This window comes from Pantherophis guttatus, chromosome 2 (genome assembly GCF_059756535.1).
Source record: "Pantherophis guttatus breed Tessera chromosome 2, ASM5975653v1, whole genome shotgun sequence".
Classification (NCBI taxonomy): Eukaryota; Metazoa; Chordata; class Lepidosauria; order Squamata; family Colubridae; genus Pantherophis; species Pantherophis guttatus.
The window spans coordinates 194,806,452-194,833,666 of NC_142064.1; the positions used below are offsets into that span (position 1 = coordinate 194,806,452).

The 27,215-nt window shown below is 38.5% G+C and overlaps 1 protein-coding gene across 3 annotated transcripts in view; it reads right to left on the bottom strand.

Annotated features, from left to right (window-relative positions):
* Positions 1–220: 220 nt before the first annotated feature.
* KLHL3 (kelch like family member 3) overlaps positions 221–27,215 on the bottom strand; it is a 46,649-nt gene continuing 19,654 nt past the window's right edge. For all 3 annotated transcript variants that reach the window (XM_034403422.3, XM_034403432.2, XM_034403439.3), the window contains exons 5-15: positions 24,809–24,971; positions 19,162–19,271; positions 17,159–17,275; positions 14,259–14,408; positions 13,253–13,370; positions 10,766–10,963; positions 10,062–10,163; positions 8,885–9,013; positions 7,101–7,241; positions 5,369–5,512; positions 221–421 (exon numbers count right to left, since the gene is read on the bottom strand). In XM_034403422.3, the coding sequence (XP_034259313.1) occupies positions 393–421; positions 5,369–5,512; positions 7,101–7,241; positions 8,885–9,013; positions 10,062–10,163; positions 10,766–10,963; positions 13,253–13,370; positions 14,259–14,408; positions 17,159–17,275; positions 19,162–19,271; positions 24,809–24,971 (1,401 nt within the window). In that variant the 3' untranslated portion in view covers positions 221–392. The remainder of the gene's footprint in view (positions 422–5,368; positions 5,513–7,100; positions 7,242–8,884; positions 9,014–10,061; positions 10,164–10,765; positions 10,964–13,252; positions 13,371–14,258; positions 14,409–17,158; positions 17,276–19,161; positions 19,272–24,808; positions 24,972–27,215) is intronic.

Here is a 27,215-nt window from a genome sequence, read left to right on the forward strand (position 1 = left end):
GGGTGTAATTAAGTATTTATAACCAAGTAAAAAATTACGTCTAATACTTAATTCACTGTCAGTAGTAAAGAATTCTTTTAAAAAAAGTTTCTCCCAGTCACAAGCTGTAGAGAAACATTTCCTCTTTCTTGAGAAATTCACTTCAATCTCAATCCTGGCTGTACATAAAACAGCTCACACAAAAACAGAACAGAACACCCACAAAATAAGCAACACCTTATTTCTGGAATTTGTTCCCAGCAGTGGCATGTTGAGAAGAAAGGGATGCTCTTATTATATATGCTTGTCAGACTAGAAGTGCGGCGTTAGTATGGCAATTAAAAATCCCCCGTGTCTTCCAAAACACAACTAGACAGACATCATTTCTTGTGTTGCATTCACACAAATGGGTGTCACAATGGTTTATGGATCACAGCTACACCTGCAAGGGAGAAAAGTAGATGGGTACTCAATGTATTCTATTCAAGTTGATTAGAGACTAATTTTCACTTCAATGAAACATTCAAGCTCTTGAGCCTTCAACTAGTGAGTCTTTCACAAATGAAGTCTCCTTTGCTTATCATTGTTACAGCAGATAGATTCCAAACAGGCGTATTATTCTGTCACATGTATACCACCGATGGGAGTTATTATTGACTGAAAGCATAATATTGATGGAAGTTATTATTGACTGAAAGCATAATATTGTACCCAGTCCTGAAGTAATCAGCAAAAATTGACACAGTTGTTAATCACTGAGTACCATATTTTTCAGAGTATAAAGTGCACTTTCCACCCCCCAAAAGAGGGTGGAAATGTTGGTGCGTCTTATACACTGAATACAGCCATTTTTGGCCTCCTGAAGCCCCACCCTGCTAGTCCCATTTTTGCAAAAAATGGCCCCATTTTTGCGAAAAATGGGGCGCGCAAAGGGTTTGGGAGGCCTGCAGAATGCTCCTGGGGGCCGGGGAGGGCAACCCCCCCTTTTTTTTCTTACTTACCTCTTCAAAATCTTGGTACATCTTATACACTGATGCATGTTATAGTCTGAAAAATACGGTAATTTACTAGAAAGTCTATGAGAAATTGCTAATTCACTTCCTTTGAAAAATACAGTTTGGTTATAAAATGATAAATGAAAAACAATACAAACAACCATACGGGTAGTCTTCAACTTATCACCATTTGTTCAGTGATCGGCCAAAATTATGCCAGTGCTAACAAACCAGTCCCTGAAGTTATGGCTGTTGCAGTGATCAAAATTCAGGTGCTTGGAAGCCCACCTACATTAATCCTATCCCTAACACCTTCACGAATTTGTATTCTTCAACTCCCCCTTATCCACCACTCTCCCATATCTATGCCTTTTTGGCTGCCTGTTGCCTTATTAATTTATTATTATTTATTAGTTCAATTTATATGGCGCCTTTCTCTGAAGACTCAGGACGGCTTACAATACATTTAAAAAACCATTATAAAAACATTTACAAATTAAAACATTAAAACCTATTCACACCATTCATGGCTGGATCTCACAAGATCGCAACAGCGAGATCAACGGCCCCAAGCCTGCCGGAAAAGCCAGGTCTTCACCACTTTTCGGAAGGCCAATAGGGTGGGAGTGGTCCGGACCTCAGGAGGTAACTGGTTCCAGAGAGTTGGGGCAGCCACAGAGAAGGCCCTCCCCCACGGGCCCACCAGCCGGCATTGTTTAGCTGATGGGACCTGGAGGAGACCAACTCTGTGGGATCTTACTGGTCGCTGGGAGCTATGTGGCAGAAGGCAGTCTTGAAGATAACCTGGCCCTGAGCCATGTAGGGTTTTAAAAGTAATATCCAACACCTTGAATTGTGCCCGGAGACCAATAGGAAGCCAGTGCAGCTCGCGGAGAATTGGTTTAATGTGGGTGTATCTAGGTGCACCCATGATAGCTCGCGCGGCTGCATTCTGGACCAACTGTAGTCTCCAAACACTTTTCAAGGGTAGCCCCATGTAGAGCACATTGCAATAATCTAACCGTGAGGTGACAAGGGCATGAGTGACTGTGAGGAGAGCCTCCCAATCCAAGTAGGGTCGCAATTGGTGCACCAGGCGAACCTGTGCAAAGGTCCCCCTAGCCACAGCTGTCAGATGTTGCTCTAATCTTAGCTGTGAGTCTAGGAGGACACCCAAATTGCGAGCCCGTTCTGAGGGGGCAATTTCTCCCCCCCCAGAACCAAGGATGGACAATCAACATAGTCTTTAGGAGGCAATACCCACAGCCACTCGGTCTTGTCTGGGTTAAGTCTGAGCCTGTTGACTCCCATCCAGACCCTCACAGCCTCCAGGCACCGGCACATCACATCCACTGCATCACTGAATTGACATGGGGTAGAGATATTCAGCTGGGTATCATCAGGGTATTGCTGATATCTCACCCCATATCGTCGGATGATCTCACCCAGTGGCTTCATGTAGATGTTAAATAGGAGGGGAGAGAGGACCGAGCCCTGAGGCACCCCACAAACAAGGGGCCTAGGGGTCGCCTCTGTCCTCCTACCAACACCGATTGTGACCGACCAGAGAGATAGGAGAACCACCGCAACACGATGCCTCCCACTTCCAACTCCCTTAGTCGTCCCAGAAGGATACCATGGTCAATGGTATCGAAAGCCACTGAAAGGTCAAGTAGCACCAAGATGGAGGAATGACCCCCATCTCGGGCTCGCCAGAGATCATCCATCAGTGTGACCAAAGGAGTTTCTGTAGCAGTGCTGTAGCTAGGCCTGAAGCCAGACTGAAAAGGGTCCAGGGTTAAGCCAACCTTCACCATTTTTTTGCTCAGCATGGCCTATCATGAGGCAGCTGCTGGCCACAGGAGGCTTTTCCCCAGGTCATGCACGGCAATTTCCTTAAGAAACATGGAGAAGGTGGCCTCACGTGGCCAGAGTTGCCTTGTGAAAGGCCAGGCCAGGCAAGCCTTGCCAGCAGCAGGAATAAAAACACTGTGAAAGTCAGCTGGGGTGGCAAAGTATAGGATGGCAGGGACCTCCGAGTGTAGAGTGGCAAGAGTGACTGCAGTTGGACTGTGGCAGCTGTGGTTTCCAGGGCCAGGTGCAGCTTTGCACTGGGCAGAACTAGGCTTTGCATTGCAGGTCAGGGGCTTCTGGCAGCCCCACAGCTATGGTGCACCACAAATCCTCTTTGAGCTATGCTGCTAGGCTGGGACAGCACCTTGACTTTGTAAGACTTCCAAGATCCCTGCCAACTCTATTATACTGTTACTAAGAAAAAAAATGCTGTGTTTTAATTGAGAATTTGCATTTTTAATAAAAATAGAAAAATATGGTCTTTTGGGATCATGGAGAAATTGTAATTCATTGTAAAGGTTTGAGAAACATCTCCACCACGTGTTAGTGACAGACCTGAACGGTACATGATTCTAGACTTTTGTTGAGCAGGTGAGATGTTTTAAAAATTGTGGGAGATATTTTTCAAGCCTCTACAATGAATTACACTTTCTCCACGACCCCAAAAGCACCCAAGCAGTTTTAGTGGATGCAAGGAGAGAATTTTATTCCAGCTGCCATCAAATTATTATTCATTCCAACTGCCGTCCTGTAATTACCGCATGGGGTACAATTAAAGTTTTATTTAGTTTAGTTTAGTTTTATATGCCACCCTATCCCCAATGGACTCAGGGCGGCTCACAACAATAAAATGCACAATTGCACATTAAAACAATATAAAATTAAAAGTCCAAATTAAAACAATTTAAAATCTATTAAGAAACCCCCCCCCCCCCATCAGTCCAGGCTGCGAAACAGCCAGGTCTTCAAATCACGGCGGAACGAGCGAAGGTCAGGGACCATCCGGAGCTCCAAAGGAAGTTGGTTCCAAAGGGTGGGTGCGCCCACAGAGAAAGCTCTCCCCCTGGGGGTCGCCAGCCGACATTGTCTGGCCGACGGCACCCTGAGGAGGCCCTGTCTGTGGGAACGCACCGGGCAATTGGAGATTGTTGCTGGCTGCAGGGGGTCCGACAAATATCCTGAGCCTAGGCCATTTAACTTCATCCCCTTGAAAAACTACAGTCAGTTTTTTTAAGATCTCTTTTTTGGGCCTTAATTCTAATTTCATTTTTTTTTTTAAAGTGCAGTCTTTTTCTGATGTTTTATTTTATTTTATTTTATAATATATTTTATTTCTAGATGTGTCCCTAATACATTCTGACACAGAAACTGAGCTTCTGAAAGTCAAAAGCTATAGTTTGGCTTGTCATTTTATTTAGTAGACTTCAACTGGGTTCTTATTAATATTATTGGACAATTATAGGTCAGATGATATACTGTAGGTCATGTGCTCTGACAGAGCCTCTCCCAAAATGATTGCCATTAGGACTTGAAAGGTCAAAAGATCATGTACTTTATCATGAGTTTCATAAGCATTTTCTAGAGCCTGTCTTAATGGTTTTTGAGAGATAGAATTTCCAAGATTTCTCATATGAACCATGTGAGACTGAAAAGCCAGCAGGCAGGTAAGCGGCTGGTGCTCAGGGAGGGAGGGAGCATCTGGGGTATGTGCAAATAAGACATGGTATGTGGGGGTGCACAAGAGGTGCCATTTGAGTTGGAAAGCGTGTGTGGTGTACCCAAGAGGTGCTGCATATGTCAGGGAAGGCACACAGGACAGGCATGGGGTGAGGTGGGTTTGGGAGGATACATATGGGCCATGGCACATGGGAGTCAGGGATGATGTGTGGGGTTGGCATGGATCAGAGCTGGCACAGATTGGGGAAGTGCACAAGAAGGTGGCATGGGCCGGGAAATGTTCTTTCCTCGCTGTTCTTCCCTTCTTCCTTTTCTAGTGAATAGATAAATGCCTGCTGCTGTGTGGGGGATGGAGAAAGGGATTGCAGGACTGGCTGGGAAATTGTCACTTAATGTTGAAAATGAAGATCATGTGATTGCAGCAGCCAATAGCATTGAAGGAGCCACATCTTATCACATTTCATTCCCTCAGCAATCATGAATCCCAGATTTTGGACACATTATGTAAATTAGCCTATCTGAAGTACCTTGGTTCAAAAATTGGCGCCGTATGGTGTCTCATTCGACCCAGTTAAAAGTCATGTCATTGAGAGTTTAAGTATATACATTCTAAGGCTACCCAGAACAATTTAATACACCTGTTAGTGGAGATTACATAGTTACATACATGTCAATGGCACAACGCTAAATCGCCAATGGGTAAATCTAATGAAGAGCATTAGCAAACATGTAGCAAAGATCTGGAATCCTATCCGATTCAGTTAAGAAAAGCAATACTCAGCAAGAGCTATAGAAAGAAGTTAAACAACATATAATCAACTTGCCGGTCATCCTATGCCAGTCTAGACCAATGCACTGCTTACCTGCATAACTTCTTCCAGTGCTCATGTTGCTTGGCAATAGTGTCCATTTGTCAGTGACAGGATTATAGTATTCTACAGAGGCCAAATTGCAAGAGCCATCATCTCCCCCAACTACATAAAGAAGTCCATTCACTGAACACACACCTACAGAGAACAAAAACAGTACAGTAGAAGTTCTAATTTTTATAGGCTGCTGTCATGACAAGACAGAAGGGCAAATTTAACATTGATTTTTATTATTAACACCTGTTATTTCACTATTTACTGAAATCACACACATTTTGTCAGTCATACTAATGGTTTTCTGCTTGTATCCTTTTTTTTTGCTTTTTTCTAACCATTAAGAAGATATAATTTGTGAAAAGCCAGCCCACCTGCATGCGTAACAAATAATGACTATCAATAGTTGTGTTTGTACCGTATTTTTCAGAGTATAAGATGCACTTTCCCCCCCCCTAAAAGAGCTGAAAATTTGGGTGCGTCGTAAACTCGGAATGTACCTTTTTCGAAGCTTTTTTTCAGCCCTAACGAGGCGCTAATGAGGCACTAGCTAGCGATCTTCCCAGCTTTGCCTGCTATGCTTTGCTCCAACTTCAGCTATTCTTTAGAAGCTTTTTTCAGCCCTAACTAGGCACTAGCCGAGTTTCCCCCACCCCCTGTGCTTTGCCTTTTTTTTTCATTGCTGCTTCCTCTCAGCTGTGCCTTAGAAGCCGGTTTTTTATCCCCAAGCAGGGGATAAAAAATCAGCAAACTAATGTGCTGAAGCTGACCAGACTAAGGACGCTAGCCAGATGAATACCTGGTAGGCAGATTCCCCCCCCCCCATTTTCCTCTCCAAAAATTAAGCTGTATCTTATACTCTGAAAAATATGGTAATCCTTAATAAAAGTGAAAAATAATAAAAATGAAAAAAGGATCTGAAAATTCTTGTTACTTACGAGATCTCAAAAGCAATCTATATAATTCTAGTCATTCATAATTGGAAAACAACTAAAATAAACTATTAGCAGAAGCATGCATATATATATATATATATATATATATATATATATATATATATACACACACACACACACACATACACATACATATATATATGCTTTAATCATGACATCTATTCTGCAATAAATATGAATTGAACTATATCCCCCTTATGTTTAACATTTAATTAATTAAAAATAAGCAATAATACCCTATTTAAAATGCTTGTTCTGGGACCTGGCAATGATGAGATTTACAAGACAAAAAGGTCAAATTTCAGATATCTAGAAACCCTTTAAAATAAATATATTTATTCTTGAGCTTTATCCCTTCTCTTACCAAACTCTGTACATGTCGCTTTTCAATTACATTTTACTGTAATTTCCATAATTCTGCCATTTTAAAATATTTTAATATTCTCTTAATAATATTCTCTCTGTGTGTGCATTTTGTCTATTTCTTTACAAATCCTAGATATAGAAACCTGTAATTTAAAAGGGTATTAAATGTCCTGCATTTATTTGACACTATTTTTACAAATATTTTCAAATCTGCTGGAGTTAAAGTACGTAGACTTAATCAAACATTAATTTAAAATAAGACATCATGACCTTTTTATTACTAAAGTAACTAAAAGTGCTATAGTGCTTTAAAGACTCACATTTATTATTGTATATCCTTGGTATTAATATTCCCCTCAATTGCTTTGTTTATACCTGAATAGTGATAGAGAAATATGGGAGGAAAATACCTGCATTTCTTCTGCACATATTCATATCTGCTACTTGTTTCCATGTATTTGTTCCAGGGTCATACACTTCCACGCTTTTTCTCACCAAAGGACCATCATGCCCTCCAGTAGCAAATAGCTGACCACTAAGAACACCAACCCCTAAAAAGCCAAACAGGGAGTTTCAGGATCTATTATAAATCGACTTCTAGTCAGGGATGATAAATCGCTGTGCTAAAAGCATAGCCCTGACAGAACGGTAAACAGTCCAGTACCCATCGGGGTAGTTATTACGCAAAATTAAGAGTTTGTAAGAGGCAGAAAGAATAACCATGAGGAACAGGAGGAAGAGCCACAATCAATACAATGGTCAGATAAAAGAAATCTGAGTCCAGGGCAAAAATGTAATCTGAGAAAGCATTTGATTTAACTTTCTCTAGTTCTCATAAAAATAAAGGGAGGGAGGGGGAAGCGCATAGAGTCTTGCAAGATTCTGTAATTGTATTTTTATAATAAAAATAGCATTAGCATCCATAACTTTAGTTTTCTAGTCTGGTCCACATCTCAAAGGCGCTTTTTCAAGAGGCAACTGGACTTTCTGGTTTTTCTTTGAAGACATTTCACTTTTCATCCAAGCTTCTTCAGCTGAAGAAGCTTCTTGGATGAGAAACAAAACATCTTCAAAATCAAAAAAAACAGAAAGTCCAGTTGCCTCTTGAAAAAGCACCTTTGGGACAACCATGACCTGGATGACTGAGAATCTCCATAGACCAGGCCTATCAAATTGGTGGCCCACGGGCCAGATACATCACACGCAGGCAACACCCACCCCGGCTCCGCAAAGGGAAAAAACATTGTGAAATGTTACGATACGTCACGTGACACGATCGAGTTTGATACCCGTGCCATAGACATTTAGTCTGATCCCCTTGAAAGGATTACAAAATTGGCCTAGAATGGGGAGAAAATCTGAAGCTACCTAAGCACCCTTTTTCCAGGCTCTGGGAATTGATATTTTTAGCCTCTTTTTTCTTTTATTTATTTCTTTGCGGGGGCATTTTAGGCATTTGGAAGGATGAGGTAGAAGCTTTAACTCTTGCCCAAACTCTCTCAACAGTGGGCTGATGTTTCCAATCTCGGAAATAAGAGGCAAAATAGCATGACAACCTGTCTTTTTTTTAAAAAACTATTTTTAACCATTAAGAGATGTTACTGCCAGTAAGTGCTGTGCTTCCTAGAGTGGCCAACTAGACGTTTTCCCTTAGTAATCCATTTCCTAATGTGTACCATGAAATGTGAAAGTAATAGGGGAAAAAATCAACTCTCTGGAAGCAGCCTTAGCCATGAGGCAAGTAGACAGTCACTTCTACGTTCTAATCATGTTCATGACATCTGCAAGGGCATTTGTGAAAAGGAATTGCTGTAGCTATAAATATTCCACGTCCAATGTCAATATGTCAATCTTGGCTACTACTGGAACATAATACTGCCTAGACTGAATTGTCAATCTGAAGCAGACTTCAAGTTAGTCATCAGTAATCATGACAGATGTTTATAGAACTAAGTCCATTGAACATACCAACTTGCTAATCAATATTACATTCTACTTTTTTTTAGATGGTCCATATTTATCTACTCCAGCCTGTTATGAGACTATCTGCTTTGACTTGAATGCCTATCAACCTGGCCATAAGGAGATTGACACAAAGAACTGAGAAAACAACAACATAAAAGGAAATATTGCTGTGTGTTACAGAAGTCTAACACTTTAAGTAAACAAATAATAATAATTTGGGATATAATACCTGCACCACTGCGCCGAGTACTCATATCAGAAACGTAAGACCATTCATTTGTAGATGGATTATACTGCTCCACAGTACTAAGGCACTGGCGTGATGCTCCATCATAACCACCAACAGCGTAGAGTTTACCTAGAATTTTAGCAACAGCCGTCAACAGGATCAATTAAAGGAAAATATATGGCGAATATTTAATAACCAGTTTTTAATCACTGCTCATCTGATTATCACATATTAGACATAAGTTTGTTGAATATCTACAAATTTGGTGGCAATAGTTATAATATGCTTCTATTGGGCATTTCCAATGAAATATCAAGGCAATGAGAAACTCTTATAAAGCAAGAAGCTTTTTAAAAGCTCCAGCTTCAAGCAGCAATCATTTCAGGGTTTTTTTTTTCCTTATTATAAAGTGAAAGCATGAGTAGTTACTGACACTTTAAAATCAGCCAAAACTCAGGGGCCTTAAGCTCCCCTCATTCAGTGCTGTTGTAACTTTAAATAGTTTCTGAATGAATGGTTTTAAGTTGAGGATTACCGACAGAGCCTTGGTGGCACAGCAGACTAAAGCACTGTTAAGTAACACCTGCTGCCTGCAATTACTGCAAGTTCAAATCTCACCAGGCTCAAGGTTGACTCAGCCTTCCATCCTTTCTAAGGTAAGTAAACTGAGGACCCAGTTTGTGGGGGCAATAAGCTGACTTTGTATAAAAAAGAACACCACTTGGGGGGGGGGGCAAAAGCCCTACTAAGCAGATATATACAAAAGTATGAAGGCTATTGCTTAACGCACTGTAAGCCGCCCTGAGTCTCCGGAAAAGGGCGGCATATAAATCGAACCAATAAATAAATAAGTAAATAAATAAATAAATAAATGACACATATTAACCAGTTCAGAAACTCTTTCTTTCACTAATTTCTTGATTTCTTTCCAGGACATGGAATAAAAAAACAATTGCCACTTTTAATAAGAAGAAAATATGGGAACATGGAAAACGTGACCAACTAAGCTTTCAGAGACAGTTGTACTTATAGAATGGCAGAGATGTATTTAGAGAAAAAAACATCAAGCATCCTCTGACTCGCTTAATTGGCTGGATGTGATTTTGTGATATTGATCGTTGCAATGTTGCATCACTGTAAATAAAATAGTAGTGACTTCAAAACAGAAAAGTCTTACCCTCTACAACTCCAACTCCAACACTGCTTCTTCTTGTGTTCATAGGCGCCACAAAAAACCATTCATTGACCTTATAATTATAAGCCTCCACAGATGCCAGACCTAGTTTGAAAACATGAAAAGGGGAAACACATAACACTGTGTTTTCCTATCACAGAATTCATCTCATAATGATCATTTCCCTTCAGGCAAACAAAGGGAAGGAAGCAAGCCAGAGCTCCTTTGTTAATCAGGAAGCTTCTTTTTCAGGCATTAACACTATCCTTACCTATTGCGATCATCATGAGCTTTTTGCAATAAGAAGTCACCCCTGAGAATAACACCCCAGTTCTTATTATTGATCTATGCTTAACAGGGCATTCTAAAACCACTCCCTAACAGGGAAGAGAAGTTCAATGAAGGGTTTTTGTAGAATCTGATTAACTACCCATTATGGTGGCAATTGGAAGCAATGAATTTTCTTAAGTAAACATTTAGTTTTTCTTCCCATGGTTCAAGCCAAAATTAACCACCCTTAAAAATTAGGCTTCAGCTCCATCCATTTTCCTGAGAGATCATTATTAAAATGAATGAGAACGTCACAAAGTAGGTACAGAATGCCAAAGTTTGTATTTATGAACAGAGGAACTTACTCCAGAAGAAAGTCTTAAGAATAAAGAGTTGAATATTCTCCCATTGGGGCTGGCTTTTGTGCATCAGCTTACCAGTACTTCCATCAAATCCACCAACAGCGTACAGGAGCTCATTGAGCACAGCAGCTCCTAAAGTGCTTCGCCTTTCTTGCATGCTAGCTATAGATGTCCACTGATCTTTCACTGCATCATACACATCGACTGTCCGAACTCGCAAAGAGCCATTGAAACCTCCCACCGCATAGACTTTGCCTGTCATGAATACCACCCCTGTTAAAAATAAATGAAGAGAGCGCAAAGCTTTAAGCAAATCAATCTTTGCCTACCACAAAACTCCTATTCCAACTTCTTACATGCAAGTATAGGAATCATTAAAAAACTAATAATAAAAGAGAGTGTCTGTTCATCTAACAGCTTCTGATTGCATGATTCACCACGTTAACCTTTTCTATTATCAATTTCTGGCAGCTTTTAGCATTGACATGATCTATATTCAATAGGTATAATCCACCAGTCAAAAGATACCTTTGATAACAACCAGTATGAGTTATTTCAAATATTATACAAATATAAATCTGGACTAGGCTCCAAGTAGTCTCAACAACCACCTGTAATTTCTGATGAACTTTCCTCGAATGATGTATAAGTAATATGCAATTGCATATTCGATGGTTACACTCAACAAGATTTTAGCACAGTGTATTAAATAGCTTTTAGCAGCTGCTATAATGTATTTAGAGAACTTATTAGCAAAGGCTAATTCAATTCTAATTATTATTAATGTTCATTAGTGGTTCCCAAAATTGGGGGGGGGGGGCAGCAGGCAGGTTTGAAAAGCATATCCTCACCAAATAGATGATCATCCAGGACTAGTCCAAAAAGCAGTAGCATGTGTAATCTGGAGTTTACCGCTGGGGTATGTGGATATGCTCACATAACACGACCGCTAATGAACTGCACTGGTTCCCAGAGGCAATTCAAAGTGCTGATTTTCTCCTTTAATGCTCTGCATGGCTCAGGGGAAGGTTACTTGCAAGACTCCCTGTTTCCCCTGGTTTCTGTCTGTCCCATCAGACCTGGCAGGGTCAGTGTCCCTTCTAGGAAGCAATGTCATCCAGTGGGACCCAAATGGCTTTGCCTATTCTGTCACAGCACTCATCCTATGGAACCGCCTTCCACCAAAGTCTGAGTGGTCCTGAAGATCTGGCTTTCCTTCAGACACTGAGGCCAGGATGTTAGTGAAGCCTGGTATGTGTATTTTGTTGTGTTCTGTGCTATAAGGTTATTTGTAATTAGGTAATTATGTTAAGGAGCCCTGGTGGCGCAGTGGCAAGAATGCAGTATTGCAAGAAAACTCTGCTCACAGCCTGGAGTTCGATTCTGACGGGACCCAAGGTTGACTCAGCCTTCCATCCTTCCAAGGTTGGTAAAACGAGGACCCGGATTGTTGGGGGCAATATCCTGACACTGTAAATCACTCCAAGAGCACTGTAAAAGCACTATGGGGCGGTATATGTCTAACTGCTATTGCTTTGTAGTGTTTCACATAAATGTGTGATTTATGAACTTGTTTTGTTACTTGTCCAGAGTTATTTGGTTAAAGTGAATAGTCACATACATTCTTTAAATAAATAGATAAAGCACTACTAATTTAATTTTTTAAGAATGGTATGGAACCTCTGGGCCTGGCTTTGCAACTTGACTTTTTGTAAAATGAAACTGTTAAAAGGTGGCTGTGATAAGAAGCCTGGACTCCATAAGCAGCTTTTTCAGCCAGCTCCCAGAGATAACAGGGAAACTTATTGACTCAGGGGCTGGCTGAAAAAAAACCCTCCTGAAATCCAAGCAAGATTTTCAGCCATGGAGGATTTTCAGTTCCGGAACAGAGACGTTTCTCTACACTCTGGGGCTGACTGAAAAACCTCAGGAATTAAGAAACTAAATGTCAAGATAGTTATGTTCAACAGAGGACACGAAGTCAAAAATAAAACACTACAGTAAGTAAATGAATCTGTGTACCTCGCATGCTGATTATGGGGAAATAAATAAAGACATTTTAAGATGTGTAAATGCTAGTGGTAAAGGTGTAGGTAGTATGCAGATTGTTGATAAAAGCAATCTACAAGATTGCTGTCTATAAGTGCAAATAGTTTTATTACAAAGAAACAATAGCTAGACGTGTCATGAACAACATAGAAGTTGAATGCACTGAGAATTGCTTATTTAAGAAGTCTGTGTGTAAAACGGATAGAATGAATCAATGAATCAATATTGATTGAAGGCAGACTAAGTATAAAAAATGAGTGACCACAAAAAATGAAGCAAGTGGTTCAGTTGTAAGAAAGAATGAACGAGCCCTGTTTGTCTTGTTGTCATGTGTCCAATTCCTTTTCTTACAAAATTTACCATTTTTCTGTACTTTGCGTAATATTGCTTACTCAGAAAGGCAGTAAGGTGATGGATATATTTCGTAATTACTTACAGGTGGCAGAATATATAAATAATAGAACAAATAGTATTTAAATAGTGATTGAGGCCATTATAAAGAACAAAACGTACCTGCTCTGCATCTCCGAGAAGGAAGTTCAGCAATCTGATCCCATCGCTCCTCCTCAAAGTCGTAACACTCTACACTTCGAATGGCTTTTGGTGCCTGCCCACCCACCACAATCATTATCTTGGTGAGAAAGAAAAAGTAATTATTGTTTTTAAAAAATCCCATAGAATCACAGCCTTTTCAATAGAAATACACCTTTAGAAAAATAATTCTTAAACTGTGTTATCTCCCAAAATAGCTGAGTGCATTAAACGGAGTAAAAGAAAATTGCTCCAGAAAAAAAATGTTTTATAATAGAAGCATGGCAATTTGACATATGCAAAATATTAAAATTAAAAGTACGGCCAGAAAGTTGCTGCTGTTATCTTTGGATGAGGCCTCTGCACTTTGGCTTAATAAACTATATTGCTTTGGAAAAGGCCAGTAATTTGGAATCTAAAACACAGGTTTTTGTTAACAGCCTGGAAACATATGACAATTCTATGAATGCCTGGCAATGGTGATTAATATCAGAAGATAGTAGTACAGGAATTTAGAATGTGAAAGACAGAATGAAATCAAGTTAATAAAAACAGTATTTTCACATTTTAAATCTATGCTTAATATTTGTTTGCATTCTTATGTAAGTCACTTGTTGAGATAGGTACTATGGAAATCAAATAAATAAATAATATATCTAACAAAAAAGTTCAAAAATTCACATTTGCCCAAAACTAAACTGTTCCTCTACAAACTGGCTAATCTGAATTGATATTCATGGTCATCCAATTACATGCCAACATTTAACATCTATAGGAAGACTAGATGTAATCTTCTCCTTTGTGCTTTCTTTGCACTGTACCTATCCTATAATAGGGTAAATATATTCTAAATTATATCAATACTAAATAGAAAAAACATTTGGGTAGAAAAAGTGTTAATTACTGGAATACAATGCCAACATATTTTTACGCTTGGGCTGGAATTACTATCGGTGTTGATTTTTTTCAACAAGGAAACATTATTTACCTTTGGCAAACTGACTGGAGTCCTTGGCTTGGTTCTAGGATTTTTTATCAGCTGTCTCTGATCCAGAGGAAGCAAGTGATATTTCATGGCTTCAATGAGGAAGTCTTTACATGTATTATTATTCTTGATTAAAGCTTCTTCTTCAACTGTCTAAATGTTAAAACAGGTTAGCACAATGGCTTCATTTCACTAATGAAAATAGAATAGAATAGAATAGAATAGAATAGAATAGAATAGAATAGAATAGAATAGAATAGAATAGAATAGAATAGAATAGAATAGAATAGAATTTTTTGTTGGCCAAGTGTGATTGGACACACAAGGAATTTCTCTTGGTGCATATGCTCTCAGTGTACATAAAATAAAAGATACGTTCGTCAAGAATCATAAGGTATAACACTTAATGATAGTCATAAGCAATCAGGAAACAATATCAATATAAATAGTAAGGATACAAGTGACAAAATTACAGTTATACAGTCATAAGTGGAAGGAGATGGGTGGTGAGAACGATGAGAAGATTAATAGTAGTGCAGAGTTAGTAAATAGTTTGACAGTGTTGAAGGATAATGATAATGGGTAATGAACATTAGCATCTCTGGGTTAGGTAGTGAACATTAAAAAAATATGTGCCAAAAGAAGTTTGCTGGATTTGTTCTGAAGAATTTAGATGTAACAGTATGAAGCTATAGGGCATTCTGCCTATTCAACATCTAGTTCATTAAGTGATTCCCATTTGTCATTCCTTGCAATATTACTTCTATTTTCAAGTTAGCACTGATGCATATTCTGTGCATGAAATTGTGCAACAATCTTATCTCATTAACTGTTTGCCAACCTCAGCAACTTTTAAGATGTGTGGACTTCAACTCCCAGCATGGGGAATTCTGGAAGTTGACGTCCAAACATCTTAAAAGTTGCTTAGGGCAACACTGAAATAGGATACACAAGAGATTTTGGACAAGAGAAGAAAAAAAAGGCATGGAAAGCCAAATTGTGCACAGTAGGAAAGATCTGAATTACCTTCAAAATCCTAAAACTACCTAAATAAACTGTGTGATGACTATTTATGAAATTATAAGCTGCAGCCAGATAGCAGGCACAAGGCAGAGAATTTTTTTTTATTTTTTTTTTACATTCGAACTTTCTCAGACAGTGCCTCTTTAGGAAGAACTAAAAGTTTAATTTGTAGTTCATGATCTTAATTTTTTTTCACAGCGTTTGCTTAATGATTCAAATTTTGGGAAAAGATTAAGTTGCTCTTTATTAACATTGAAATCTGCATTATCTTATTCTATACATTCTCTTGGAAATTTTTTTCTCTGAAAAGCAACTAACAGCAGCAAGAACAATAGTAACATACTGTACATTCATACATATATACATGAGGTATTTGAGCCACTCAAAAACAGTACACTACTGGAGCCCGAACCTACAGCAAGGTTCCCCAACTTAGTCTTATTGAACAGGAAGTTTCCACCCAAACAAAGTAGATATGAAAATTCTAAGGCATAAAAGGTTTTGAGAAGCCCAACGGCAACAGGTATAGCTCTTAAAGGAGGGACAGGGCAACCAGGCAGTGCCCATTACTACTCAGGCTACTGCATTTATTTGTTTGTATCCTGCCTTTATTATTTTTACAAATGCCTCAAGACAGTGGACATATCTAACACATCTTTCTCCTCCTATTTTCCCCACAACCATCACCCAGTCAGGTGAGCTGGGCCGAGAGTGTGTGACTGGTCCAAAGTCACCCAGCTGCCTTTCATGATTAAGGTAGGACTAGAATTCACCATCTCCCGCTTTCTAGTCTGGTGCATCTAAATGAGGGCTGTCAAACTCCAAGGGCGTGGGCTGGATGTGTCACATGCTGGCCATGCCCACACCCTGTTTAGCAAAGGAGAAAAAAAGTCCCAATACGTCACATGAGTTTGACACCCCTGATCTAAATCAAAGTATGGTAATCCAAATATGAAATGACAAGAGTCCTCAAAATATCTCAATCCACAAATACTACAATTGGTTCACAGGATGAAATTATGTCATGGTCTCCACCTGCTCTTCAAGAAAGAGCCATGAATCCAAGAGGACCCCCAGATTATGGGTGAGTTTTGAACAGGAACACAACCCTAAGGTAAAGGTAAAGGTTCCCCTCACACATATGTGTAGTCGTTCCAGATTCTAGGGGACGATACTCATCTGTTTCAAAGCCGAAGAGCCAGCGCTGTCCGAAGATGTCTCTGTGATCATGTGGCCGACATGACTAAATGCCAAAGGCGCACAGAACGCTGTTACCTTCCCACCAAAGGTGGTCCCTATTTTTCTACTTGCATTTTTTACATGCTTTCGAACTGCTAGGTTGGCAGAAGCTGGGACAAGTAACGGGAGCTCACCCTGTTACGCAGCACTAGGGATTCAAACCGCTGAACTGCCAATCTTTCAATCAACAACTCAGCGTCTTAACCACTGAACCACTGTAAACACAACCCTACTCAATGCTAAAATTCTAAATCCACAGCTACTTTAACTTGCTAGAACTGAATCTTGATAGCCTCTTCAGCCAGAGGTAGAGATGTAGAAATAATTATCATCAAGCATATGGCTACAGCATCACCCTAAATAATCTCTCAGTAATTACACCAGTAAAAAAAGTCTATACAACGTGAAGTTGGTTTTAAAAATTCCAAATTCCTGTATCGTTAGAATACCAAACGGCAGCCTTTCTTGCACCATTTATTGTAGATAAATGCAATCCCTGTTCTATCCAACTGAGCCTTTATGTGAAAAAAGCATTGGAAGGCTGCAAAGATTATGATTCCTAAGGGAGATAGATGAATGGATGTCAAGTCATAAAGAGCTTGTATTATTTTTAATTGTGCAAAGTTCTGATGACTACTAACCTGCACAAGGTAGTCTCTGGGCAAGAGAGGAAGACGAACATGCTCCATCAGCTTTGCCATGTGTTCCAAGCGAGATTCTTTGTCATAATTAATCCACGAAATGACAGCTTCAAAGACCTGCAAACAGCAAAACTTGTTTTGTCTAAAAGGGACCTAATTTGTCATTACGGAACCCAAATTTGCAAGCAACGATTTCATAAATTATGTAACAGTTAAGTCTGCAGAAACGACTTAAAACGCTTTTTAAAAGGCAGAGGATAGTGACATAATAAGATTTATAAATGCAGAAAAAAAGGTGATCATGTGCAGGATGAAAACACAGTCATTTAAATAAGCCATACCTTGCAGACTTTTGGACTTCAAATTGTGTAGCACACTTCCAATCCAGAGACATCTCAATTTGTTTACAGGTTGTACAATAAGTATACATTATAACTGTTAGCATTCTGAATCTAATTTAAACTCTCAAGGGCAATACAAGTAGTCCTTGACTCACAGCAGGTATTTGTTTAAAGACAGTATGAAGTTACAACAATATCGAAAAAGTGACTGGTGACCATTTTATCACACTTAGGGCTATTGCAACATCCCCATGGCCACACAACCAAAATTTGAACACTTGGCAACTGGCTCATATGTATGATGACCGCAGTTTTCCAGCATTGTGATCACCTTTTGCGACCTTCTGACAAGCAAAGTCAATGGGGAAGCCAGATTCACTTAACAACTGTGTTACTAACTTAACAACTGCAGTGATTCACTTAACAACTGTGGCAAGAAACATGGGACAAACTCACTTAACTGTCTTGCTTAGCAATGGAAATTTTGGGCTGAATTGTGATCATAAGTAATATGTAGTCATATTTTGATTTCATCACTAGAATAAAAATGTGTTTGAACGTTGTACTTAATTTGCCTGTTTTGAGTCTTTTGCATGACTATAGTGTTCTAAAAGACAATAGGAAAGAGGATACTAGAGTATGTGACAACAGGCAACACAAAAAGAGCATGGAAAAATCACGGAGTTCTATGAAATGAACAAAGATGTACATCAACCATTGGAAATTCTACTTTTTAGTTTAGAATAGATTATGAGAGTTACAGAAAAAAAATCAAATAGTCTAGTTCACAAATGTAGTCACATATCTATAACAATTGTACATCTCAAATCTTGGTTTGTGTTGAAATCATCCATCACCAGCAAATTTCTTTCAATACGGGAGTTGTACCTGATTAAGGAACTTCCAGGCTGGAGACCTAAATATCATCTGACAGCATCAGAAAGAATGTTAATGAAAAAAGGAGCTTCATTTAATGAATGTGCAGTAGGAAGAAGTCGCCAGTGAGATGTCCAGATTAAAGGTGCTGATGGCTCTTGTGCACATTCGTATGCTTGTGTTGCTTAAAAAAAACGAATCCTTCAGCCAGTGTAAATTAGAGATGGGACATTAAATTGCAAGTGACACTAATTGCATCCCATCCAGCTTGTTATACTTTCTACAAAAGGTTAATCAAATACTCATTTAGCAATGTTTTAAATTGTGAGCCTTGATCTGTATGCCTTCTTATTTTTTCAGCTTCATTAGTGGCCATTTTGGTATATCCCTTTCCGGATCATAGAAGTCTTCTGCCTTTAGGCACACTGATTTTTTTTTTTTTTTAAGTTAGAGAATTTCAAAGCCTGCTGGAGTTTATTCCAATGTTTTTTAGTTCTGGACAGCACCATTTGCAGATGCTTTTGAACACAATTGTGCCAATCTTTTAAAACCTTAATTAGCTTGGGATCCAAATACCTAAAGAAGCATCATTCCCTATTTATGGCAGTATATCTGTGCCTTGGGAACTTCAGGGGAGCCTCTTCTCAAAGAAGAGCATTTATTTCATAGCCATGTGACAGCTAGCGAAAGCTGCCATTTCTCTGACTGCTCAGATCTTTCTTTTTCTCCTCTGTCTATGCAGTCAAGCTCTATTTCCATATTACAGAAGACACAAATCAAGAATACCTTTTCCTCTGATGACACTGTGAGCTTGTCACTTGATATCAAGCTGCAAACCTGGTCCAAGCTTAGGCTAAGAAATTCTTCACCAAGCATCACTTCAGGAAAATGCTGCTCTGTTCCAAAGAATTGGAAATTAAGAAAAGGAAGATCATAATGAAAATCCAAGTTTTCACTCAACATGAAGGACTAGCAACAATAGCTTGCACAACAATGGGATTACAGCGTATGAAGAAAAAAACCCAGACTGACTGGTGTTCAAAGATGACACCAATAAAGAAAATGAGCTCCACTGTCACATCAGGAAATGTATAACCTACTGCTATGAGTGTGTGAAACTCTGAATTTCATACTGTAGAAGAGCCACAGCTTAGAACAGGGGTCCCCAACCTCTGGTCTGTGGACCTGCACTGCAGAAACCAACTGTGCAAACAAGCAAAGCCCCATCCATGGGATGCAGGCAGCACATGAAACCACGTCCCCTCAGTCCATGGCAAAACCTCCACGGAACTGGTCCCTCGTGCCCAAAAGGTTGGGATCTGCTGGCTTACAACATACTTGACATGCAAGGAGTTTCAGGTTCAATCATGTGCAGAAAACAAGAAGAAACATTTAACTGAAACCTTGCAGGAGCATCTATCAACCAATGTATAATCTGTTACACTGACTGTAGGTAATATAACTGTAGTTCAACAGTTCTGGGAAGTGCTTGGCTGGAAAAAGCTTGTAAAAACTGTAATTGTAAAGACTGTTTACATAGCGGTATATAAAATAATAACTCTACATTGATAGAATAATGTTTTCTGAGGGTAGGCCCAAGAAAGACAGCTTCTGGTACTAGTGTGGAAAACTGCACAAAGAAACTGAAACTGCACAAAGAAACTCTTTAGACATAATAGATTGGAATCTAGCTTGTTTTCAAGATAATGTCTGCAATACAGATACTACCTTCAGCTCTTTTCATTTACAATATCAGTTCCGAATATTTCTTTAAAGTGGCTCTGTAAAATACTTCTGTTCACCAGCAGGTGGCTCTTGAGAACATAAATCTCAATACAACTTATTATAATTATAATGAACTATCACGGGTTATTCAATATCTTATTACAGAAACAATTTTTAAAATGAGAATGTAATGTTCTGAAGAAATATTTAAAATTGTATGAAGCCAAACATTTACACTCTAGTGGTAACTAGACTGTAGACCATACAGCACACTAAACCAAAATCAAACAAATCACAATGATAACACAAGTTATCAGCTTTAGGTATTTCTCAAAGAGGGTATTCAATGAGCTCATAGGTTGCTTTCTGCTGCTTTAAACTGCAAAATATTTCACTGTACACAGTTAATGTATAGCCAAAGGAATCTTGAATGCATTTCTGGGATATTTTCATTAACATTTCATAGGGGGATGTTAAAGTAATATATTCCTCGTGAACTTGCAAGAGCTTGCAATTAAACCAGATTTAAATTAAACGTTGTTCAGTGCTGGTCTGGTTAAAGATTAAATGGTTTTTAAAATCAAGCATTTAAAGGTAATTATTTGTCCCAGATATAAGCAAGCAAAGCTCTGAACGCCCTACATTCAAGTTCAGAAACGTGGACAAGAGAGCAACAGGCTTCATTAAGCCACTGATTTTGATGGAGTTGGCTGAAATGGCAAAATTGACTACTTTGATTAAAGAAAAGGATATAAGTACTTTTGTTTCCACATGGAGACCGTTTCTGAACTTAGTGCTTGATGTGGAAAACAATGTAACTTTGATTTTGGGTTTTACCGAGTAGATTGATAGATCTTTACAGAAATGGCTTGTTCATATTATTATGAAAAAGCAAAAAGTTGTGATTTGATGTTAGTGCCTTATTTTACTGTAACAGAGAAAGTCAGAAGCCAATGCTTCTTTTTCTTTATTTTTTCTTATCTATCCTCACTTTTCTTCCCCCTTTCTCCTCCCCCCCCCCCCATTTTTCTATTTACTTTTGTATTTTGTATTTTACAGTATTTTATAACTCGATAAAAATGTTAAACTTAGCCGCTGATTTTCAAGGCAGGTCGGTTGTAACAAACATCTTTGTTGGCAACGATAACCCATAATTTCCCCGGAATCTTTTACAGGTGGTCCTCAACTTACAACCATTCGTTTAGCAAAGTTACAAAAGCTTCTTACAACCAGTTCTCACTCTTAACAACTGACACACCGTCCCCACAATCAGATGATCAAAATTCAAGCACTTGGCAACCGGCATGTATTTGCAACACATGCAGCATCCCAAGATGATGTGATCACCGTCTGCAACCTTCCCAACCAGTTTCCAACAAACAAAGTCAACTGGGAAATTTGGATTTGCTTAAAAGGCCACATGGTTCACTTAACTTGCTGCAAGTTAACGAATCTAAACACTGTACCTTTCTTTCATAAAACTGCTGCCCTAGCCCCATAATCATATTGAACTGATCTTGGTTATATCTTTCCCAGTGTCAAATTAGCCGACGTTTGATGAAAATTGTAAGCATGCACTAAGTACAGTATCACCAAAGATATATTATGAATTGGTGCATTGGCTGAACTGCTTATCAATAGGGATTCTGTTCTCACTTCATTACATCAGTAACAAGACCTTACAAAAATGTATTTTATGCATGTGAAAAAAGTCGTCTGCGCTTAAGTAAAGAAACAAAATACAAGATCAATATTGCAGATATGTAAAAACCTTTAGATCTGGTTTGTTTAGTGACCATGTCAATACAAAAGTGCAGATAACAAATTGTGCTAACAAGGGATAACTCCTGTACGACCTATTTCATTTTCAATTCTTCCTTTCCTAATGCATCCAAGCCTGGAATTTGCCTTTTGTTTTCTACACTTATCACAGAATGCACTGATGTTTATCTAGGCAAGGGGTCAGCAACCTGCAGCTCTGGAGCCACATGCGGCTCTTTGGGCCCTCTGCTGTGGCTCCCTGTCGGGTGACCCCACCACTGCCTGGCCCCGCCCCTCGCCCTCCCCTCCCAGTCACTCCTCGCCTGGCCTGAGAAGGTAACGGTGACAGGGGATGGAGAAGTGGTCAGGGCAGAGACAGATACAGAGAGCGGGAGAGAGAGAGACATAAGAGAGATATAGAGAGAGGGGGAGGGGGGAGGGGAGAGAGATATATGTCAAAAGGGTTTTGTGGTTCCCGGTGTTTTTTAACAACTGGTTCTCTGCCCTAATGACCGGCTGGGTAGATGTGGCTGGCGAGGTGTCATGTGACTGGTGGAAGTGAGTGACATCAAGTTGGCCATGCCCAGCCAGGTTTTGTGGCTCCCGGTGTTTTCTTTTCTGTGGGAAATGGGTCCAAATGGCTCTTTGAGTGCTTAAGATTGCAGACCCCTGGCCTAGATCAATCTGTCATGTTTCAAAGTCCTCCTTTTTAGTCAGTCTTCAAGAGATCCTGGTATATGAAAATTGTCTCTGTCTATATCAGAGCATCTGTCTAAACCACAGTCTCCTTAGCACATGCCCACTTCATTTCATCAATTAAATCATGCTGAAAAGACGTGTACCTGGATTTGCAAATTGATTCAAACTGAAAATTTCTTATTTACCAGCCAAGTCCGCTTTATTTGGACAAAGATGACAGAAACAGAACTGCAGCTATATAGAATCATCCTATGATGTACTACTGTTATCATCATCAAAAAAGAAGATTGTGTCATTGATATGGACACCTCTTCCATTCCTTTAAGGGAAGCTTCAGGTAAGGCACTACATGTAAGTACAATTATGATGAAAGCTACAGTGTGTCTAGGGAATACATTTTTGTAAGGTCTTGTTACTGATATAATGAAGTCAGAACAAGAATTCCTATTGATAAGCAGTCAACCAATGCACCAATTCATAATATATCTGAAATCTTTGGGAAAAAACAGAATTTGCTCCAGTGTAAAGCATTTTATGCAGATCTGCTTGAAGTATTTGACTTTAGGGCCTATACAGTAAATAAAAATAGTGGGAAGATGCTTTAAGATTCACTACTGTATTCTTCACTATTTGACTCATAACTTTCTATAATTGTTTATTCTTTTGAGAGCATGTAACAGTATTGTGTGGTTCAAGTACTCCCCATATCAGAAACCTGCCAATTGGAAATTGAACAAGACTACCTTCTTACAACTTCTTTCAAATACTGTATGCTCACTTCCAGCAAATGGAGTACAAAGACTTTAATATTATAGCTGCAGAAAAATACTGTCTTTTATTCCTGTTGCGGGCCAGTGGCAAGCTACCAGTTGGCTTCAAGTGTTGTAAGGTCAACTAAAAGGCACCCTAGTGGGGCAAAAACTACTTCCCTTTCCTATTCTCACACTATCTTCTCAATTCCGAAATATCTGAGACAAATTTGCAGCAGAAAAAGAAGAGTATATTTTCACTAAAAACTTGTCCTTCAACCTGACTTTATATTTTCCTAATACTCCTTCTATTCAGCTCCTTCTACTCAAACAATCACTTACACATGATAAAAACCTCTTCTTTTTAACTCCTTCAATATTTGCTTATTCATTATATAAGCTCTCTCTACTTACATCTGTTCTTTGTTACTTCTCTTTTTTTAGATATTGTACACTTTTCTTCTTCCAAGTGGTTCTAATCGTATATTAGAACCTGGTTATAAACTTGCTTCCTTCCATAGCTCTCTTAACCTTCTCTGGTTTTTAGACCATTTCCAAAAAACACATCATGGTGTTTCTTTCCTATGCTAACTTGACTCCACCACCTTCCTGTTCAAAAGATAAAATGTTCCTTGACTTTTAAATTCAGTGGTACTCTTGTACTGAAAGGTATGTCCAAGAGAGCAAAGATATGAGCCCAAGTAGAACCTCAATATTCTACCTAACTTCCCCCATATCCTTTTCTAGTTAATGCTATATTAACTTAAGAGTTGGCTAAGGAGCAAACAATTACTACTAGGAAGGATAAGGCTGATTGTTGTTTCAGTATATCTTAAATACGTAATTGTAATTTTACTCAACATTGCTGCTTCGAAACATTGGTATAATATCTTTTGTAAAAGATTCTGTAAAATTGCCTGCTTGTAAGTTGAAAGCATTTTGTAATTCTCATGTCTGTTCGGAACATCTAGCCTGAAAAGTTGTATTTAAAATACCAGATGTAGATTTAGATAATATCTTAACGGCAACTTTCTCTAATGTTTGTCCCTCCAGACATTTCAGCATGCTGGCTAAGGAATTTGGAGAGCTGAAGTCCAACTTCTGAAAGGCGTCTAGGTTGAGGTGGCTGTTCTGGGTTAAGAGTATGAAACATACTGACCTCCAAACTACGATTTTGATATACTTCCTCCAACATGATCATTATTCAAGAATTATGAAAATTCATTCTGAAATATGTAAGAGATGCCATGTTGCCTTTCTCTACTTGAGGGATTTAGATCATGTGTACATTCAGTTGAATTTTACCAGTAAGAATTAGCATTTTATATATGTTAAAAGTCCTCTTATGATGCAAGAGAATCACCTACAAGCTTACGCAGCAAATTAGTTCTCTCCCCCTTTGTTGTTTTGATTTAGGTTGAAGGATGTGTACTAGTATCCAAGACATCAATATTTTCATATTTTAAAGCCAGGAACATCTTGAGGGCTGTTACAATCACCTGCATAGGCATTGGCCTGTTGCAATAATTCTGTGCAGGTGTGCACATCTGCAAAGGCGCGAATTCCAAGGCAATTTGTGGGGTGGAGCTGAGACTGAAGAAAGTCACAACAGTTCTGTCGAACATCCATTAGCTGTAACAAGCTGGCAGCTGGCAGTAAAACCTGAAATTTGAAAAAGAAAAGGCAACAAAGAATTAGCAACTGAAGTCCCATATGTTGGTTCCTCCAAAAAAACAACAATATTGAAGCACGATTTTTAAAAGTATTAAAGACTAACCATACTATGACACACCTGAGCCAGAAAAGAATCATATTTCTCTACTTCTTTAACATACTTCAGCCAAACAGAACAATAAAACTGCAATATACCCTGGGGTGCATTCATTCTCTTATTCCAGCAAGATTAATCCAACCCAGCTGGATCACACGGGAATATTACAAATCAGTAACTATTTTAGAGAGCACTAACCCCAACAGGCATCAATAAAATTAAACTATCAGTCTCTAGGCCTCAATACACTTTGATTCTTAGAATAGATTAGAAAAAAGAAACTAAATAATAATTGGTTAAGAGAAACTAATAATAATTGGGTTTCTTCAGCTAACATCAGTTTTTCAAGGTTTTAATATTCTCCTCAAAGAATGAAGGACAAAATGTAAATATAATTAACAGCATGCTTCCCAGGAAGGGGCGCATCCACATCCATGTTGCATTTCAATGGTTAAATTATTGGGATATAATAGAACAAGAGCCAGCACTTTCAAAATTTGCAAACTGGACTGCCAAGACTCTATCCTTTGGAAACCCCTTCACAGATCTCCTCAAACTGAGAGGAAAGATTTAAAGATGTTTCATCTCTTGTTCATCGTCTTCCACGTAACTGGCAATCCTAAAATGCGAGTTCCTGACTCTGGTGAATAATGACTCTGAGAAGATGGAAACAGTTACAGCTCAATACAGACTTTCCCTGCCAATTCAAGGGAGCAGGAAGAGATGGAGACGGCTTCTTATCATGCTCCTATCCATACTTCCTATTTTATAATGCCTAGAGAGGGTTTCAAAATGATTTCAACTAGAATATAACACCGGGTGGTGGAATATACAAAACCAGATAATATGAACTGAACGCCAACCTTTGGGCGTCCATAATCACACTGGAGTGGACTGTAAATTTCAAATCTTTAGTTCTCAACTTTCATCATCCTTATTAAATGCTACCTGAACACCAAACTAGACAAAGCTATTATATTTTCATTGTCCTGTCAAATGTAATGCTCCAAAAGTACATTCTGTATTTTTAATATCTTTGGAGATACTCAATTTCAAAAGACAATACCAACTGTATGTGTACATTCATGCACACATTATAATAAATAAAATGACAATGATTCATTCTAAATTTCAACCTAAAATGTATTCTGTACTTTGCTATTTTTTTTCTGCCCATCATTAAAAATGAAAACTTTCCAAAGTGGCTTACATAAGAAAAGCAGTAATATTTGTCGCTACTTTGGATAAATTGTCCTGAAAATTAGTGGATCTTTTGACTGAGATGTGTACAAGATAACACAGTAAAATGCACTAAGAGCAACAAAATAACGAAAAGAAACAAAATATTTAAAAAGCTTATTTGGTAATAAAACTGTAGGTTTATTGACCTCGGTTCCCAATAATTTACACATAGTATTTTCTTATACAAAATTTTACGGAACTAAAATTTATTTATTTATTTATTTATTTTATTTAAATTTGTATACCGCCCTTCTCCTAGTGGACTCAGGGCGGTGCACAGCCAAGTAAAAAACATCCAATACAAAATTTAAAAATTTAAAAGAATTATACCCTTTGGCCGAAAATTAAGAACCTTATGACTAAAACCCGTTAAACAATTAAAAAATCTAATATCTCAAAAACGGGAGGGGGGGTTCACGCCAGCCCTGCTTGATGGAAGAAAAAAGAAAAAATACACATATATTCAGATCAATGATTTTGAACAGCATAAGAAACAGCATTGGCTGAAAGAGATGTTTTCAAGAGTTAGCAAAGAGGCCTCAGATATTCTTTAAATATTGCTTGAGGTGTCCTTGCTACTCTCTGATGATGTTACCTATTTTGGGTAAAGAAACATCTGCAAGAAAACAACCAAACTCAGAGCGCACCAAGGATCCTCATTTCAACCCTACTATCGGTTAAATGTTGCTTGTTCAAAATTGATCTCTGCATTTTAGTTATATCAGTAAGATTGAAAATAAGCTTCCTCTAAACTTCCTATTATTTTGCATAGTAATATTGAATATGGAAGTTTAAAATGGCTCTATTTCTTAAGATTTCGAATGTTATATACTTTTAAATAGTTTTAACTGTTTTCTTATGTTGTCATATTTCATACTCAAGGAGATATTGAC